Here is a 16,872-nt window from a genome sequence, read left to right as displayed (position 1 = left end):
AATTGGGCAAGAGTATAGTCCATACTCGAACCCAATACCTGTGTTGCCAAACATTGAGGGGATTGAACCGTTAAAGTCGGATGTTTCCCCGAGAGCTTTGTCGTGATATTATAGGACCTGGTTGGATTGGATCCATGAGTGTTTGATTCGTTCATACCCTGGCAAGGTATGAACGGGCGCGGTAACAACGTCATTTTGTTGTACCTTTACTGGCTCATAAGTGTTGGTTGTCGGTTAAGAGAAACTCCCAAATAGGTCTTGATAGTACTCTGAGTCAAATTGAATTGAATTGTATATGATTGGTCCCGTCTAAATCATACTCTTGTTTAGACTTAGGACATTTGATTGAGTTGTTATTCCTCTTGAGTTGAGATTCCGAGTTGTTTGATTCTTCCTTGATGTTCGTTGTATTCGGCCATTTTACATACTCGTACATTCCATGTACTGACGCTATTTGGCCTGCATCATTTCATGATGCAGAGACAGGTACTAGAGATCATCAACCGGCGCTCCGTTGAAGATCCACAAACACTTTCAGCCAGTTGGTGAGTCCTCCTAGTTTCCGGAGGATATTGAGCCTTCTTGTACAGTTTTGTTGTCCTTTCTTGTATTTAGATTGTTGGTAGCCATGGACTTGTCATTAGCACCTTTTAGACTTGAATAGAGGATTCATAGACTGGAGTGTGGGGAGGTCGAGTTGTTATCTTGAGGAGTCTTATTTTATTGTCTTGTTGGATTGTAAATGTTTGGCCTTCGGCCTTTATATTATGAATAGTATTTCATTAATTGAGTTCCCGCTAAGAGAATGTGATTGAATGAATGAGTGACTGGACCAGGTGGTTTGCTCAAAGGTCAGAAATAGCCCTCAGGTGCCGGTTACGTCTAGGGTACCCTCTCGGGGCGTGACAGTATGGGGCATCGATTTTATAACGTGAGCTCATATGGGATGAAAAGCATTCTTATGGTAGTTGACTATGTCTAAAAATGGGTGGAAGTTGTCGCCTTACCAGATAATTAGAGCAAGAGTGTTGCTGGTTTTATGAGAAGACATATATTTTCCAGTTTTGGGACTTCTACAGCTATTATCGGTGATGGGGGTTCCCATTTTTGCAATAAGATAATTTGGCCAAGTCTGTGAATTCTAATAGGACTGATTGGGCTAGGAAGATGGATGATGCTTTATAGGCATATCGGACAGCTTTCAAAACACCCATTGGTATGTTTGATTACCAGTTAGTGTTTAGAAATGCATGTTATTTGCCTGTGGAGCTAGAACAAAGGGTGTTGTGGGCCCTGAAAAAGTTGAATGTGAGTTAGAGTGAAGCTATGCATATGAGGCTAGATCAAATCAATGAGATGGATGAGTTTTGCGTACATGTGTATGAGAGTGCTGCTCTTTACAAAGAGAGGATAAAACTGTATCATGACAGGCATATTAAGAAGTGTAAATTCAACATTGGGGATAAAGTATTGTTGTTTAATTCTAGGCTAAGGTTATTTCCAGGCAAGCTACGGTGAAAGTGGTCTAGACCATTCACCGTGGCACAGGTATTTTATCATGGTGCAATCGACTTGAAGCTTAAGATGTATATAGGTTCAAAGTGAATGGACAGCGTGTGAAATTGTACTTGGGATCCCTGAAGAAGTGAAAGTTGTTGAAGAGCGCCAGCTTGATGAAGTATGAGTAGTCAAGAAAATACAACTAAAAAGTGCTTGCTAATAGACTTGTTTCATTCCCTGTGGGATCGACCCCGACTCTTAGTTGGGTAAATATATTGCGAACTATCGTCTATATTTCTTTCGAGAAATATACTTGAACGTTATCAATTTTTACCCAATATTCCAAAACTCCACATTAACCTCAGCTCAAATATAAAAAAAATGGGAAAATAAAGAGATGTATGATAAGGCATAAATCGCATTCAATGAACACGATTTATGAATAAAATTTGTAGTTTTCAAGGATATACAGTTTAACATAAATATTATGACACATATCTCAATATATAATACTATATAAGATTATATTTACGAATAGTCATATTTTTTTGCTAGATTACATATAAATTCTCTTGACATGATTTTCTTTCTTTATTTCAAGCACACTCTTTATGTATAATATGTGTATAATCGTATATAAATTGTGTATTTCTACATCAATTTTACCTTAAAAGCTTGTGCTGTCCAAAATGCTATGAATTTGCCGTAAATTATGATGAGGCTACACATACAACTTTCGAGGTGCTTAGGCGAATCCCATAAAGTTTTGAATTTTTTTTTTACTGAAAGTTATATCACCAAAATATTCATAGGTTAACACACATGAAATATGAAAAAATTATAAAATTCCGCTTGTGCGACCCCTAAAATTATGAATATGTCGTGGATCGATTTTCACTGTCTGGGTTGGCTGCGTGATCCTACCAGTACACCGTTGTTTATGTGTACTAATACTGCACTTGCTCTTTCCTAGTTGAGTGCAGAACATCTTCAAGCGGCTGCTGACAGACCTCAGGTAGGAGACCAATGACATTTAAGGATTCAAGGGTAAGCCAGATCTTTCAGGCTACCATGGATCCTTCTAGAATCTTACTCCAATCTTTCAGACTTAGAGCCCATTTGGATGGGCTTTAAGTTGGTCAAAACCAATTTAAAGCCCCTTTTTAGTTTTTGGATGTGTTTTCCTAATGCTAACTTTAAGCCATAAAGTTCTTAAAGTAGTCAAAAATGAAAAGGTAGGATTCCTAACTTTTTTTTCTAAGTGCTTAAGTCATTTTCTTTGATCATAAAAATTACTTTTATATCCCTTATATTTTAACTAAATTCTCAAACTACCCTTTTTATTCTTTTAACCCTAAAATTCACCTCATTTTCCTCATTTCTTCCGCTGAAGTCCACCAAGAACAGATACGCCACAGCTATGGCAATTTCCGACAGTGAGATGAGCTTTGGTATGAAGTTCTATTTAATTTTTTTTGTTTGAAATTGTTGTCTAAATTCATGAAAATTGATATAGATATTCTAGCAACGTTTTAATTTAAAACAAATCATGGGCAAGCTCATTTGGACAATCATGTGCCAATTTTCTCTAATTTGTGATATCATATAATCCGCAATAAATATTTGAACCTTTTAAAATTTAAACTCCATATATCGTTATAGGAGTTAGAACATTTCGTCTTCAACTTTTATTTTTCAATAATCGAAAACCATATTATTTAAATTTTGAATTATTAATCCCTAAGGGTGAGTGCCGAGGGGAAGGGAAGTAGTTAATAGATCAGCAAGAAATTAACTTATTTATAAAAATGTTTAGTTAATAATCGAATGATACCACATTTTCCCCTTAAGTAACATGTATTTATAAAAGATTAAGTTAAATAAATATTTTATAGTAAAAGCGATTTTACATTATAAATTACTTTTGATTTAAATCAACTTTAGAGTTTAAAAATCTTTTAAATCAACTTTTTATGGTGTTAACAACTTTAAGGGTATTTCAGTCATTTTGACAGAAAATAAGTGCTGAACAGCACTTATTTGCCAAACACATTAACAACTTATTTTCAGCATAAATACTTTTATCTAAACACTCAACTGCTTATTTATAAAAATAATTTTCAGCACTTCAAAGTTCTAAAAGCACTCCATACATAAAAGTTACTTTTTTAAGCTCATCCAAACAGGCTCTTAGACTTTATCTTCAGACTTATTTTATATTCTTGTTTTGGGGTTGCATCTCATTACTCTTAGACTTATTCCTTCGTAGAGTTTTGGTACAATAACTTTCAGGTTCTAGGGGCATTTACTTCCGCATGTTGACTGTATTGGTGATTGTTTGTTTTAATTTCCTGAGTTTATGAAAACTCGGTTAAAATCTATCTTAAAAATTGTTTCCACAATCTTTTGAATGTCTGTTTCTGTATTAGAATGCTAGTAGGGGTATAACTTTGGTTCTTCCACCGAGAAATTAGTCTGAGTGCCACTCACGGTCCAATTTGGATCGTGACAGAGAAACTGAAGGAGAAAACACTAAAGTGTTAGTGATTAGACAGATCAATACTGGCACAATACATTTAAAGGAGAGTCATGTGGTCTTGTGGGAATGTGGGGACATAAGTAATTACTATGTTCTCCATTTCATATTATTTGATTCATATTGACTTGTCACTCTTTTTGAGAATTCTTTTGTAATTATGAATTGTGACGTAGGCATGTAGTGCATGAACTGTATATGTAGTAATAAATAATTAATGGTGGACAGCTTGTAAAATTAATCTTTGCACCTAACTAGACATTGAAATGAAGTGAAATATCTAGGAATATAATACATACTATATATATAGTTGTCTAATTTTTTTACTCTCAAAGATAATTAATTATTTTTAAAGGGAAAATAGAAAAAAAATCATTTCCTCTATTCATTTTTATTTATCCACTATACTAAAAATAAATATTTATTTTTATTTGTTTAGTTTCATAAGACGATATTTAACACATATATAGTTTCTAATTTACTTTTATTATTAACTATATATAGTGAAGGAAATCAGTCACAGATAGCTAACGTGTATATCTTCAAATGACGATAAATGACAAATGCCCTCTTTAAGACATAGAGACCGTTTGAATTGGCTTATAAGCTGTTTTCAGTTTTTTTGAGTGTTTGGCTGGCCAATTTAAAGTTATTTTGTGCTTAAAACAAGCCCCAATAAATAGTTGAGCTTATTTGGATGAACTTATTTTAAGCAGTTTATAAGTTGAAAATAATTTATAAGTCAAAAAAAAAGTTGGTCTGCACCTACTATTTTTTAAAAAACCTTATAAGCAGTTTTCAACTTATAAGTTGTTTAAAAATAAATCAATCCAAACAGGCTAATAGAATTTAACTTATTTTTTGCTTCTACTAATTTGTGAAAAGTAATCACTTTATAGTTATTCTGTAGATTATAGAAATTCGTAACTTTTTGAAGTTCCTTTTGCTTGTATATATTTACATATATAATATCTTTATTTTATTTTAGATTAAATGGTTCAGGGAGACGAGCTGTATGGAGATGGCGCCATGATGACGTAGGGTTTAGCTTAGTTCCTTTGCCTGTCTACAGATCGGTTTGCTACCTTTAGGTTTTATTCATAGCTTCAAAGATGCATACACATATATAGGGGTATTCATGGTTCGGTTTGAATTGGTTATTGGTTAAAATCAAAATCAAATTAATTTAGTCAATTTTTAAATTTTTAAAACCAAACCAAAAAAATGATCGTCGATTTGGTTCGATTTTTCTTATTTTTCAAGTTGAAAGTGATAAGTTTTTTGAGGGAATACACATCTCAACAGACAAAGACACTTAGTACATGAACAATCTACAGAAAAACTATTGCGGATTCGATTAAGAAATTAAGCAATACTAAAGTTATTATTACATGAACAATAAAGTCATTATACATCAAAGATCAAAAAATCAAATCTTTATTGCAAAAAAATAACATCAAGCACAACAATTGAGGAATAACCTGGGGGAGGGGATACAAGAAAATTATATACCAAAATTTAAGTCTTGAGTTGAGAAAATGGTAAAGTTAAAGACCTAAATTAATTAAAATTTAACAAAATATTTATATTTTATTTATGAATAATATATAAATAATTATAAAATTTATATTTATATATATATATATATATAATTTTTTGATTCAGTTTGGTTATTTTTGTGATTTTTTATAGTAAAACCAAAATCAAACCAAATAGTATCAATTTTCAAAATTTTAAAAACCAAATCAAATATCGACTTTTTTATTGGTTTGATTCGGATTACGGTTCGATTTGATTTTTTAACCATAACCATGTACATGCCTTCACACACAACAACAACAACCCAATGAAATCTCACAATATGGGGTCTCGAAAGGGTAAAGTGTACGCAGACCTGACTTCTACCAAGGTAGGACGGCTGTTTTCGAAAGACCCTCGGCTCAATAAAAAGCATAAAAAAGGTCTGATAAGGCTAGGAAGTTGAAAGCGATACGAGAAAGCAAATAACGAAAGTGACACAGATAAAATAGAGTAATCGAAGTATAAAAAGTAATAGATAATAACAGAAATCAGAGCACAAGAAATTATAGTGTGCTAATGCGCCTACTAATAAGGAAGAATAATGAGACTATGTACTAGCCTTCTACCCTAATGTGGATCCTCCACACCCTCCTATCTAAGGTCATGTCCTCGGTAAGCTGTAACTGCGTCATGTCCTATCTAATCATCTCTCTCCAATATTTCTTCGGTCCACCCCTACCTCTTCAGAAATCATCCATGGCCAACCTCTCACACCTCCGTACTGGGGCATCTGTGTCTCTCCTCTTCACATGCGCAAACCATCTCAGTCGTATTTTCCACATCTTGTCTTCCACCGAGGCCACTCCTACCTTGTCCCGAATAGCCTCATTTCTAATCCTGTTGTTCCTAGTATGGCCACACATCCATCTCAACATTCTCATCTCGACAACTTTCATATTTTGAACGTAAGAGACCTTAACTGGACAACACTCCGCCCCATATAACATAGTCGGTCTAACCACCACTTTGTAGAACTTGCCCTTAAGTTGTGGTGACACCTTTTTATCATATAGCACACCGGAAGCGAGCCTCCATTTCATCCACACTGCCCCAATACGATGTGTGACATCATTTTCAATCTCCCTGTTGCCTTGCATGATAGACCCAAGGTATTTGAAACTACTTTTCTTTTGGATGGCCTGATCGCCAAGCCTAACTTCCGCGCCAACCTCCTAAGGTGTCTCACTAAACTTGCTCTCTAAGTACTCTATCTTGGTCCTACTCATCTTAAACTATTTAGACTCTAAGGTACGTCTCCAATCCTCCAGCTTAGTGTTAACTCTGCTATGAGTCTCATCGATCAGGACTATGTCGTCCGCAAAAAGCATACACATGGAATCTCACCTTGAATTTTTCGCGTTAATCCATCCATCACCAAGAAAAATAAACATGGACTAAGAGTTGATCCTTGATGCAACCCCATCACAACTGGAAACTACTCTGAGTTCCCTCCTACTGTCCTTACCCTGGTTTTCGCCCCCTCATACATGTCCTTGATCACCCTAATGTACACCACAGGTACACCTTTAGCCTCCAAATATCTCTATAGTACCTCTCGTGGAACTTTATCATAAGCCTTTTCTAGATCGATGAATACCATATGCAAGTCCCTCTTCCTTTCCCTATACTGCTCCACCAGTCTCCTCATAAAATGGATGGCTTCTGTAGTTGAGTGTCCCGGCATAAATCTGAACTCGTTCTTTGAAATAGACACACCTCTCCTCACCCTCATCTCCACCACTCTTTCCCACACTTTCATAATATGGCTTAGAAGCTTGATACCTCTATAGTTGTTGCAGCTCTGGATATCCCCCTTGTTTTTGTATAGAGGGATCATTGTACTCGAACTCCATTCTTCGGACATCGTTTTCGTCTTAAAGATGACATTAAATAACCTAGTCAACCACTCCAAACCTATCGAGCTCGCGCTCTTCCAAAATTTCCCAAGAATTTCGTCAGGTCTGATCGCCCTTCCCCAGCGCATCCTACGAACAACACCCTTAACCTCCTCAACCATAATACTCCTGCAATACCCAAAATCATGACGCCTCCTTGTATAGTCCAAATCTCCCAACACAATCTCTTTTTCCCCTTCTTCATTCAGGAGTTTATTAAAGTAAAACTGTCATCTCTGTTTAATGAGAATCTCCTCTAACAATAATTTTTCATGCTGGTCCTTAATGCACTTCACTTGATCCACATCGCGTGCCCTTCTCTCCTGCGCCCTGGCTAGCCTGGACAATTTCTTATCCCCACCTTTCTCTTCTAGTTCAGCATAAAGGCATTCAAAAGTTACCGTTTTTGCCGTTGAAACTGCCGACTTCGCCTCCTTCCTCTCTATCTTATAAAGTTCCCTATTAGTCCACTTCTCCACCTCATTCTTGTTTTCTATCAACTTCGCATACGCCATCTTTTTTGCTTTCACCTTCCCTTGCACTTCTCCATTCCACCACCAGTCCCCTTGATTCCGACTACGACTACCTGTCAAGACTCCTAACACTTCCCTTGCTACTACCCTAATACATCTAGCCGTCCTATCCCACTTACTCTTCGCATCCCCACTACTATCCCAGACCCTCATATCCTTCAATTTCTCTCCCATCTCTAAGGCACTAGCCGTGGTCAAACTCCTCCATCTGATCCTAGGTCGTTCATCCCTGACCCTCTTCTTCCTCGTCATCTTGATTCCTAAATCCATCACCAAGAACTTATGTCGGATTGTAAGGTTGTCAATCGGAATGGCCTTACAGTTTTTGCACAGACCTTTATCCTCCTTCCTAAGGTGTAAAAAATCTATCTGGGTCATAGCCATTGAACTATGGGACACCAAGTGGTCCTCCTTCTTTGGGAAACTCGAATTGGCTATCACCAACCCAAAAGCTCTTGCGAAATCCAAAAGTGAAACTCCCCCTCCATTTCTGTCCCCGAAGCCAAAGCCTCCATGCACATCATCATACCCTCCCGATATAGATCTGATGTGCCCATTGAAATCCCCTCCCACGAAAAGCTTCTCAGTAGGCGGTATGCCTCCCACTAAATCATTCAAATCCTCCCAAAAGCGCCTCTTATCCTCTTCGCCTAAGCCAGCTTGCGGCGCATAAGCACTAATAATGTTCAACATGATCCCTTCAACGCCCACCTTAATCGACATCATCCTATCAATGACTCTCCTAACCTCCACCACATGATCCCTTAAATTACTGTCTACTAAAATGCTTACCCCATTCCTATACTTCGATCTACCAGAGAACCAAAGCTTATAACCGTCTACCTCCTTAGCTTTAGAACCCACTCATTTGGTCTCTTGGACACAAGCTATATTAATCTTCCTCTTCCTTAGTATCTTAACTAGCTCTATGGATTTTCCCGTTAACGTCCTAATTTTCTAAGAACCTACTCTCAGTCTAGACGCTCCTTTAACCCACTTACCCCTCCTTACCCTCGTTCTTGTCCCCGTCTCCGTCCTTGAGCGAGAACATGACCCTAGTCTACCATCACTATCCAAAGCCACGAAAATACATATGAATTAATAAATTATTCAAAGGTCTAAAGTCTAAAGTCAGCAAAATGTAACAACAAGTGTATGAACTAAGAATAGATACGGAAACCGAAGGTACCAACTCCAATTGAAATGAACCTGTTTGCCGCCGGAAAATATTGTTCACGTCGGAGTTACTGTGTGGGTAGCAGACCTTGGGTCGAATGAAATACAACAAAAAAAATCAGTGGACTTTGATAACCATAAATACTCAATTGATATGGGTGATACATAATTAATCTGTAAATTAGCCCATAAATTATGATAATCTATAAATCTTGTGAAATTTAGTTTAACGATGAGATCGTTGAATCTGTGTGAACAAAGTTTCATATTTGTTGCTAAAAGGGAAAAAATAAGTTACGTTAAGTGAGAAATAGGTTAATTATGTGTGGCTGTGACCAAGTAGTGCATTGATTTTGATAAAATGACTAAAATACCCTTGCTTGTCCTTTCTACTTATGTACTATACAATTAATTTCCCCAAAACATAGAAATGAAGTTGTCTTGGAGCTTAAATAATATGTTTGTACTTTTGTAGAGATATTAAAGAGCCTACTCAACTACCCTACTTTTCTAATATTAATTTTGCACCTAATTTTCTTTTTGGTACTCAAAAGTAAAATATCGTGGAATATATATAGTCATTGACTTGAGCCAACGATTTTCTCATTTTTTTCCTGAAGTCGATGTCGCGATCTTGATTCACCGTGAATGACACCCACACTAACTCTCCGGTGGGAGAATCATTAGTACAGCCCAAACTCACAACATTCATGAGATATAAGCAGTTTAAAGATGCAGAAGTAGATTTAACCAATAAATAATAGTTTCCATAAACTCAAAAATGTCCAATTATCAACCCTAATATATACAGAATTTAACTCCTATGAACTGAAAGTCGAAGGTACCAAACTCTAGCAAAACATCAAGTTAGGAAAAAGGAAATGCAATCCCAAAAGAGTTATAAAGTAAAACAATGTTAAGAGTCTAAGTCCTGAATGAAGGACTAAGATATGGAAGAGTTCACGGTAGCCTGAAAGAACTGGCTAATCCTCAAACTCTGACAACTAACATTCTTTTATACGAGGTCTCTCCGCATGCTGTTGAATATGCCCTGTACTCAACATAGACAAAGCAAGTGCAGTATCAGTATACAAAACAACAGTGTACTGATAGGATCACGCGTCTAGCCAGTAAGCGAGACATGAACAAGTAAATACAGCACCATAAGCACATATATACAGAATAAACTTAATCAATATCATCTCCTAACCAGTACTCAACATTATCACAGTTCATCAGTCTCAATATCATGCAATTTCACATAAGGGTCCTCTCATGGGACCTACAACCACCTATTTATGTGTCAAAATGTGAGACCCGATCAAAGGTTGTGTCGGAACGTGACATCCGATCCAAATGTGTGTCAGAACGTAACACCCTTAGTCAAAATCTTAACTCCACCAACACCTCCTATATACCCTACACGTATTCAGATACTATTTTGAATTGTATTTCTCTCTTCTTCTTTTTTTATATAATAGATACTCCATAGAAATGAAAAATCCAGGAGAAACAAGAGTTGAATAGACACAAAAAGAAGAAACAGCCAAACCAAAGAGGTATTTTCTGCACTTTCTCGTTCAATGCTAAGCACTATCAATTAATTATATTATTTTATTCCTCAAGTTGAAGGACATGACTAAAATGGATAATCATATTATTTAAAAGATTCTTAGTCATCGTTATTTAATTTTTTTTATTGCCAATCATTGTTTGATTTGATACTTACTTTACGGTTTAATTAATTTATATTTGCGATAGAAAATCTCATTTTTGCAAAGAAGTGTCTAATACTCCCTCAAATTGCCATTAGTTTGGGATGATTTAAAAAGAAAAGGTTTAATACATACACAAGCCATTTAAATTTGTGTGATGTTTTTTATTTAAATAGTTACAGAGAAGTATTAAAAACATCATTAAATTTGATGTAAATTATTAGTTTCGTCCCTAAATTATTGATAGGCTTAAAAAGACTCCACTACTTGACTAACTAAACTTAGATTGTAGGAACATGAGATCTTAATAAAAAAATCGAGAGAAGTGTTGAAAACACCTCTAAACTTGGAGAGAATTTAAGGATGTATTTAACTCATATTGTAAGATTGTGGGTGCATTTAAGTTTAGTTTGCTAAGTAAAAGAATGTTTTTAAGCTTGTCAATAGTTCAAATATAAAATTAATAATACGCGCCAAGTTTAAGTTTAGGGGTGTTTTCAATGAATAACTTAAATACTTATACTAAAGATTATACCTATTGAATACTTGCATTATGTTTAAAATGTTCCTATTAAACATGTTTTTGACAATATAGTTTTTTAACCCTTGATTTTCACGAATTTGACATGTAAATAGTTGTTAGAAGAAATTCTGTCGATATTTTCATAGCTTCTTGGTTCTTTTCTTCATAAGTAGATTCAGAGGAAATTTAGTAAGTGTATCCTTCATGATCTTTTTATTTTTTAAGTTTGATTTCAATATTTTGCGATATTTATTACTTTATTTTTTTTCTTTTAAAATAAAATTCTGTAATGAATATATTGCTTTGGATTAATAATAATAATAATAATAAAAAATTAAAAAAAAAAGCCATGGTATGTAGGAATTTAAATTAAAAAGAATTTGTCTTTTGTAGGAATTAGAGTTGAAGGAAGAGGGATGGCACACTCCATTGCGATTACCTCAATAGATAACCAAATTCCACTGCTTCAAACTGAAAAAGATGAGGTATCTCTCTCTCCCTCAACTATATCAATGAGTTTTTTTAATTTCATTAGCCCACTTTTATTTTGGCAATTAAATATAGAATTTCTAAGACTCTTTCCTCTCATGTAATTTTAGGTCTATTTCACTATCCTAGCATATTCACTAACTATGATTTTACACCTTTTGGAATTTTTTAATTTGAATCGGGTCTGGAGGGTAAAAAATAATGGATCGGGGGAGGTAAGCTTTTAAAGTCATGTTGACATTTTTAAAATTAAAAAAAACAGTTTTAAATTATTATTTTTAATTCATCTTGTTAACGAAAAAAATAAATATACATAATTTGTTAAACGTCGAAGGTATATATGCACAACTTTTTTTAAATACAGATATATCTAATCTAAATCGCAAAGTTGATCATATTAAAAGAATATGTTATTGCTTGCTTATGCCTCTAATAAACATTTTAAAACTTCTTACTCTCTTCCTTTACAGATAGAAGAAGGGAGGAAAGTGGATCATATAATCGACCTAAAGGATTTAGACAATTTGTCTATTAAATCGTGCACGATATTCAAAGTAAACGTGTGGCTACGTGAATCAAATCCAGATGCTTATACATAGGGGTGGGCGTTCGGTATTCGGTTCAGTATTTTCAAAATTTAGATTCGATAATTCGGTAATCGGTAATTCAAAGTATATACCAAATACCGAACTTTCAAACTTCGGTTCGGTAATTCGGTAATCGGTAAATAAAAATTCAGTTCGGTACGGTATTCGGTAATACCCAAATTTCTGCATCTTATAAGATCAACACAAATGCAAGCACTTTTTTTTACAAGATAAGTAGCCACAAACCATCTTAAAATAAAACCTAAAACTAAAAGGCAACAACAGGCAACAACAACAAAGTGCTTCAGCCTTCAGCTGCAACACACAACAACTAACAACAATACAACATAAGCTGCAAGCCTGCAACAATACACCAAGCAGCAGCAGCTCCCTACAGCACCTGCAACAGCATACAACATGCAGCAACAGCTACAACATGCAACAACAGCTACACACAACAACAACTAACAACATAAGCTGCAATAAGCTGCAAGCCTGCAACACTACACCCAGCACTGCCAGCAGCATCACACTACACACTACACACAACACCTCCTGCAGCAGGTCCCTACAACAGCCACCAAAATAAGCAACAACCAGCAACAACAACACTTGCAGTACACCTGCAGCAGCAATAAGCCAATAATTGGCAGGAGCAACACAACAACAGTCAACAACAGAGGAAATAATTGGCAGGAGCAACACAACAACAGTCAACACTACCTGCAGTAGCAGCACACTACACACAACACCACCACCATCTGTCTTGATGTTGCTTTATGTTCTAGTGAGTGGTTGTATGCTGAAGTACTTGTTCTTGGGGATTGTAGTTGTGTATTGTACCTGCACAAGTAAAAGAACAAGAAGAAAAGTACCTCCAATACCTCTGCACAGCAAACACTGTGCTGTGGTTCTGCAGGTCCATTGTGGACTTGTAGTTTGTCCTTGTATGCTGCATGTTGTTGGAGTTTTTGTGTGTTGTGGCTTGTAAACATGTCCCCAACTGTAACATGCTTTAATGTATCTCAAGATACCTGCAAATGCATAGATACAAGCCAACAAGACCAAAAATAAATAGACACCAACCTCCTCATTATGCTTACGTCGGCTAACTTTTTCAAGGTCGCTCGACTAACGTTTCCAATTATCCATTTGAGGTGGAACTTCTTGGGCCTTGTAGTTACTGTATTTTCTGTGTTCTTGCAATATTTGGAGGCCTTTTGGACAAGCTGGAAGCTCCAAGTAGTGAATTGCTCCATTTGAAGACTTAAGTCGGCTAACTTTTTCAAGGTCGCTCGACTAACGTCTCCAATTATCCGTTTGGGATGAAACTTCTTGGGCTTTGCAACTACTGTATTTTCTGTATTCCTGCCCAGTTTGGAGTCAATTTGATGTTGCATGATGCTTTTGTTGGGGGCTGCAGCTGTGGCCTGTGCTGGAATTTTGATGGCTGTTGCTTGCTGCTGGCCTCTGCTGCTGCTGTTGGACTGCTTGTTTGTCCCAACTATAAGTTCAACATTGGAACAGCTGTGGCAAACTTCCAGTGTACCTGCAAACTTGAAACCAACAAGGAGGGTATTCCTAGTGCTGAGTGATCCTTCACCTGCTGTTGCTGTAATGTTGCTGCACCATGTGTTATTATTTGTTGTAGTGTGGCTGTACCAAGACTTACACCTGAATGTCCCTCCAGTTGTTGGGTGGTATGTTGCATGTCTATAGGAACCTACACTTCCAAGAAAAGGAAGTAAAAGCAAGAAAAGATCTACTCTAGTCCTAAGCTGAAGGATTATAGTTGTTATTCTAAAGAAGTAATAAACAGGGGAGAGTTCCCTTTTTGTACACCAGTTTGCCATTCTAATAATGAATTTTTTGTGGACTTATCAAAAGAATAAGAATTGTGTGTATTTGAATATTTTTTTTCCAAGTTTACCCGCCAGTAGACTGGTTGGTTGGGTCATGTTTGCCTTCAAGGTTCAGTCCAGACATTATTGAAGCGGTTCTAAATGATCTCAGAAATAAGAGAAAGACAGAGAGAACATGCTGCTTATGATTTTTCCGAAAAGATCAAAACTTTAGATTTTTTTCATTTTCTTCATACAAAGAGCAATGTTCAACAGATATACAAATAACGCTGGTGGAAGAAAACTTGCCTGAGCTTCAAAAAAATTCAGCTCGTCTAAATCAACCACTAACTCCAAAGCCACTAATTTCTTATACCAATTTTGTTTCGCCTTCAGAACCTCTTCCCGATAAACTCCAAAGCCACTAATTTCTTACACCAATTTTGTTGAAGAAGATTCAGCCATAACCAAAAAAGCTTTTGCTTTCCTGTGAAGCTACTTTTTCTTTTTTTTTTACTTTCCCGTGAGACGATGACTGTCGACTGATGAGTGATGACTGATGACGAGTTGACGACGAGAACTGAGAAGTGAGAAACTGAGAAGAAGTGAACAAGAACCGAAGAAGTGAAGATCTGAAGAAGAAGAAGAAGTGAAGAACAGAGAACTGAGAAGAAGAGAAAGTGAGAAACAGAAATAAAGAATAACATTTAACCCTAGCTAAATGGATTTTTGTTGTAATCTTGTAATGTTGTTAGACTGGGCTGTTGTTATTGGGTTAGCGATTTGGCTGAATTAAAATATTTCATAAAGGGCTTAGGCCCAACACATATAATAGACTATTAATAGTGGACTAGTCATATTAATTACGGTATTCGGTATTTACCGAAATACCGAACGGGAAAAAATTAAATACCGAAACCGAAACCGAATACCGAAATTGTGGACTTTTGGTACCGATTACCGAACCGAATTACCGAATACCGAATACCGAAATACCGAAATAGCCGGTTCGGTTCGGTAATTCGGTGTTCGGTATTTTATGCCCAGCCCTACTTATACACCAAAGATGGTCTCTATTGGTCCTTACCATAAGAAAAATCCTCAACTTGATTCAATGGAAAAGTACAAAAAATTGTACCTAAGACGATTTCTTCAACGAAAAGAGGGGCTTGATGTGAAAAGTTGCATTAGTGAAATGGTGAAACTGAAGAAGGACGCACTAGAGTGTTACGACGATATGAAAGACCTCGATACTAAAATGTTGTTGCTTGATTGTTGTTTTGTGGTTGAGTTTATTCGAGAGCGTTGTCAAATGCATCCAGAAGATTACATTTGGCATATTAATGGTGATTTCATATTCCGAGACTTGATGTTACTAGAAAACCAACTTCCTTTCTTTGTCCTACACCAACTTTATCTCATGACAAAGCAAGGTGATGATAAACCATTGGAAGAACTGGTGAGTGATTGGTTTGGCTCTGTTATTGGCTTCCCAGTTCATTATGAATGCATTGAAAATATCAAACATTTACTTCATCTACTACACAAATATTCATGTCAAGGGATTACCAAGAAAACATGTCTTGGGAATACCAAGAAAGAGACAAACAAATACAAAATATGGCTACACAAATATTCATGTCAAGGGATTACCAAGAAAATATGTCTTGGGAATACCAAGAAAGAGCCAAACAAATACAAAATATGGCAAATGCCAAATGCAACAGAGCTTTCCGAAGCTGGAGTTAGCTTTTCCGAGAACAGTAATATGAAAAGTTTATTCGATATAAAGTTCGAGAGGGGATTGATGACAATCCCTTGTCTTCAAGTGGACGATGACACGGAAACCATCCTGCGAAATCTCATTGCTTATGAGCAACAATCATCTGGTGTACATCCTATATATTTCTGTGATTATGCAATATTCATGGATCAACTTATAAACTCAGACAAAGATGTGAATTTGCTTCGCCAAGAAGGAATCATAGAGAACCTTTTAGGAGAGGACAAACAAGTGGCTAGCCTCTTTAACAAAATCGGAAATGGGGTCACTATGAATCAGGATGTCTTCTATTACAAAGAAGAATTCAAAAAAGCAGTTGACCATTGTAAAAACCCATGGAACAAAATGATGGCAAATTTGAAGCAAAATTATTTTAGTAGTCCTTGGGTAGGAGCTTCAACTGTGGCGGTCATTATACTCCTCATACTCACAGCTATACAAACTATTCTGGCTTTCACAGGTTCCGTTAAGTAAGTAGTAATTAACTCAATTGTAGTGTTGATGAGCTTAGAATTTTTTGTATTGGATTTTATAGTTGAATTCTAATTTAATTTAGTTTATTTTCAATATCTATATCTGTCCCCTCCCACCAGCACTATACAAGCGAGCACATTAAAATCTCAGAAAACAATCCCCTGCCCCTTTTATTTGCATTCACAACATCAGCCAAAAACACCCCATATAAACAATAATACTAACCTCAACACATCTAT

The 16,872-nt window shown here is 36.0% G+C and overlaps 1 protein-coding gene across 1 annotated transcript; it reads left to right on the top strand.

Moving 5' to 3' along the window:
- Positions 1-10,695: 10,695 nt before the first annotated feature.
- LOC129871725 (putative UPF0481 protein At3g02645) lies at positions 10,696-16,660 on the top strand. Its single transcript, XM_055946697.1, has 4 exons — positions 10,696-10,780; positions 11,853-11,944; positions 12,419-12,543; positions 15,436-16,660. Exons 2-4 carry the CDS (start codon positions 11,876-11,878, stop codon positions 16,631-16,633), a joined length of 1,392 nt encoding a protein of 463 aa, XP_055802672.1. The 5' UTR covers positions 10,696-10,780; positions 11,853-11,875; the 3' UTR covers positions 16,634-16,660.
- Positions 16,661-16,872: the final 212 nt, after the last annotated feature.

This window comes from Solanum dulcamara, chromosome 10, assembly GCF_947179165.1.
Source record: "Solanum dulcamara chromosome 10, daSolDulc1.2, whole genome shotgun sequence".
Classification (NCBI taxonomy): Eukaryota; Viridiplantae; Streptophyta; class Magnoliopsida; order Solanales; family Solanaceae; genus Solanum; species Solanum dulcamara.
The sequence above is the reverse complement of the archived record's forward strand: the minus strand, read 5'-3'. Positions and strand labels throughout refer to the sequence as shown.

Bases quoted from the DNA above. Each gene is read 5' to 3' on its own strand.
- LOC129871725 (XM_055946697.1), top strand. From the start codon at position 11,876: ATGGCACACTCCATTGCGATTACCTCAATAGATAACCAAATTCCACTG. The intron at 11,945-12,418 runs GTATCTCTCTCT...CTTCCTTTACAG, and splicing joins TTCAAACTGAAAAAGATGAG to ATAGAAGAAGGGAGGAAAGT. The intron at 12,544-15,435 runs ATAGGGGTGGGC...CCCTACTTATAC, and splicing joins TCAAATCCAGATGCTTATAC to ACCAAAGATGGTCTCTATTG.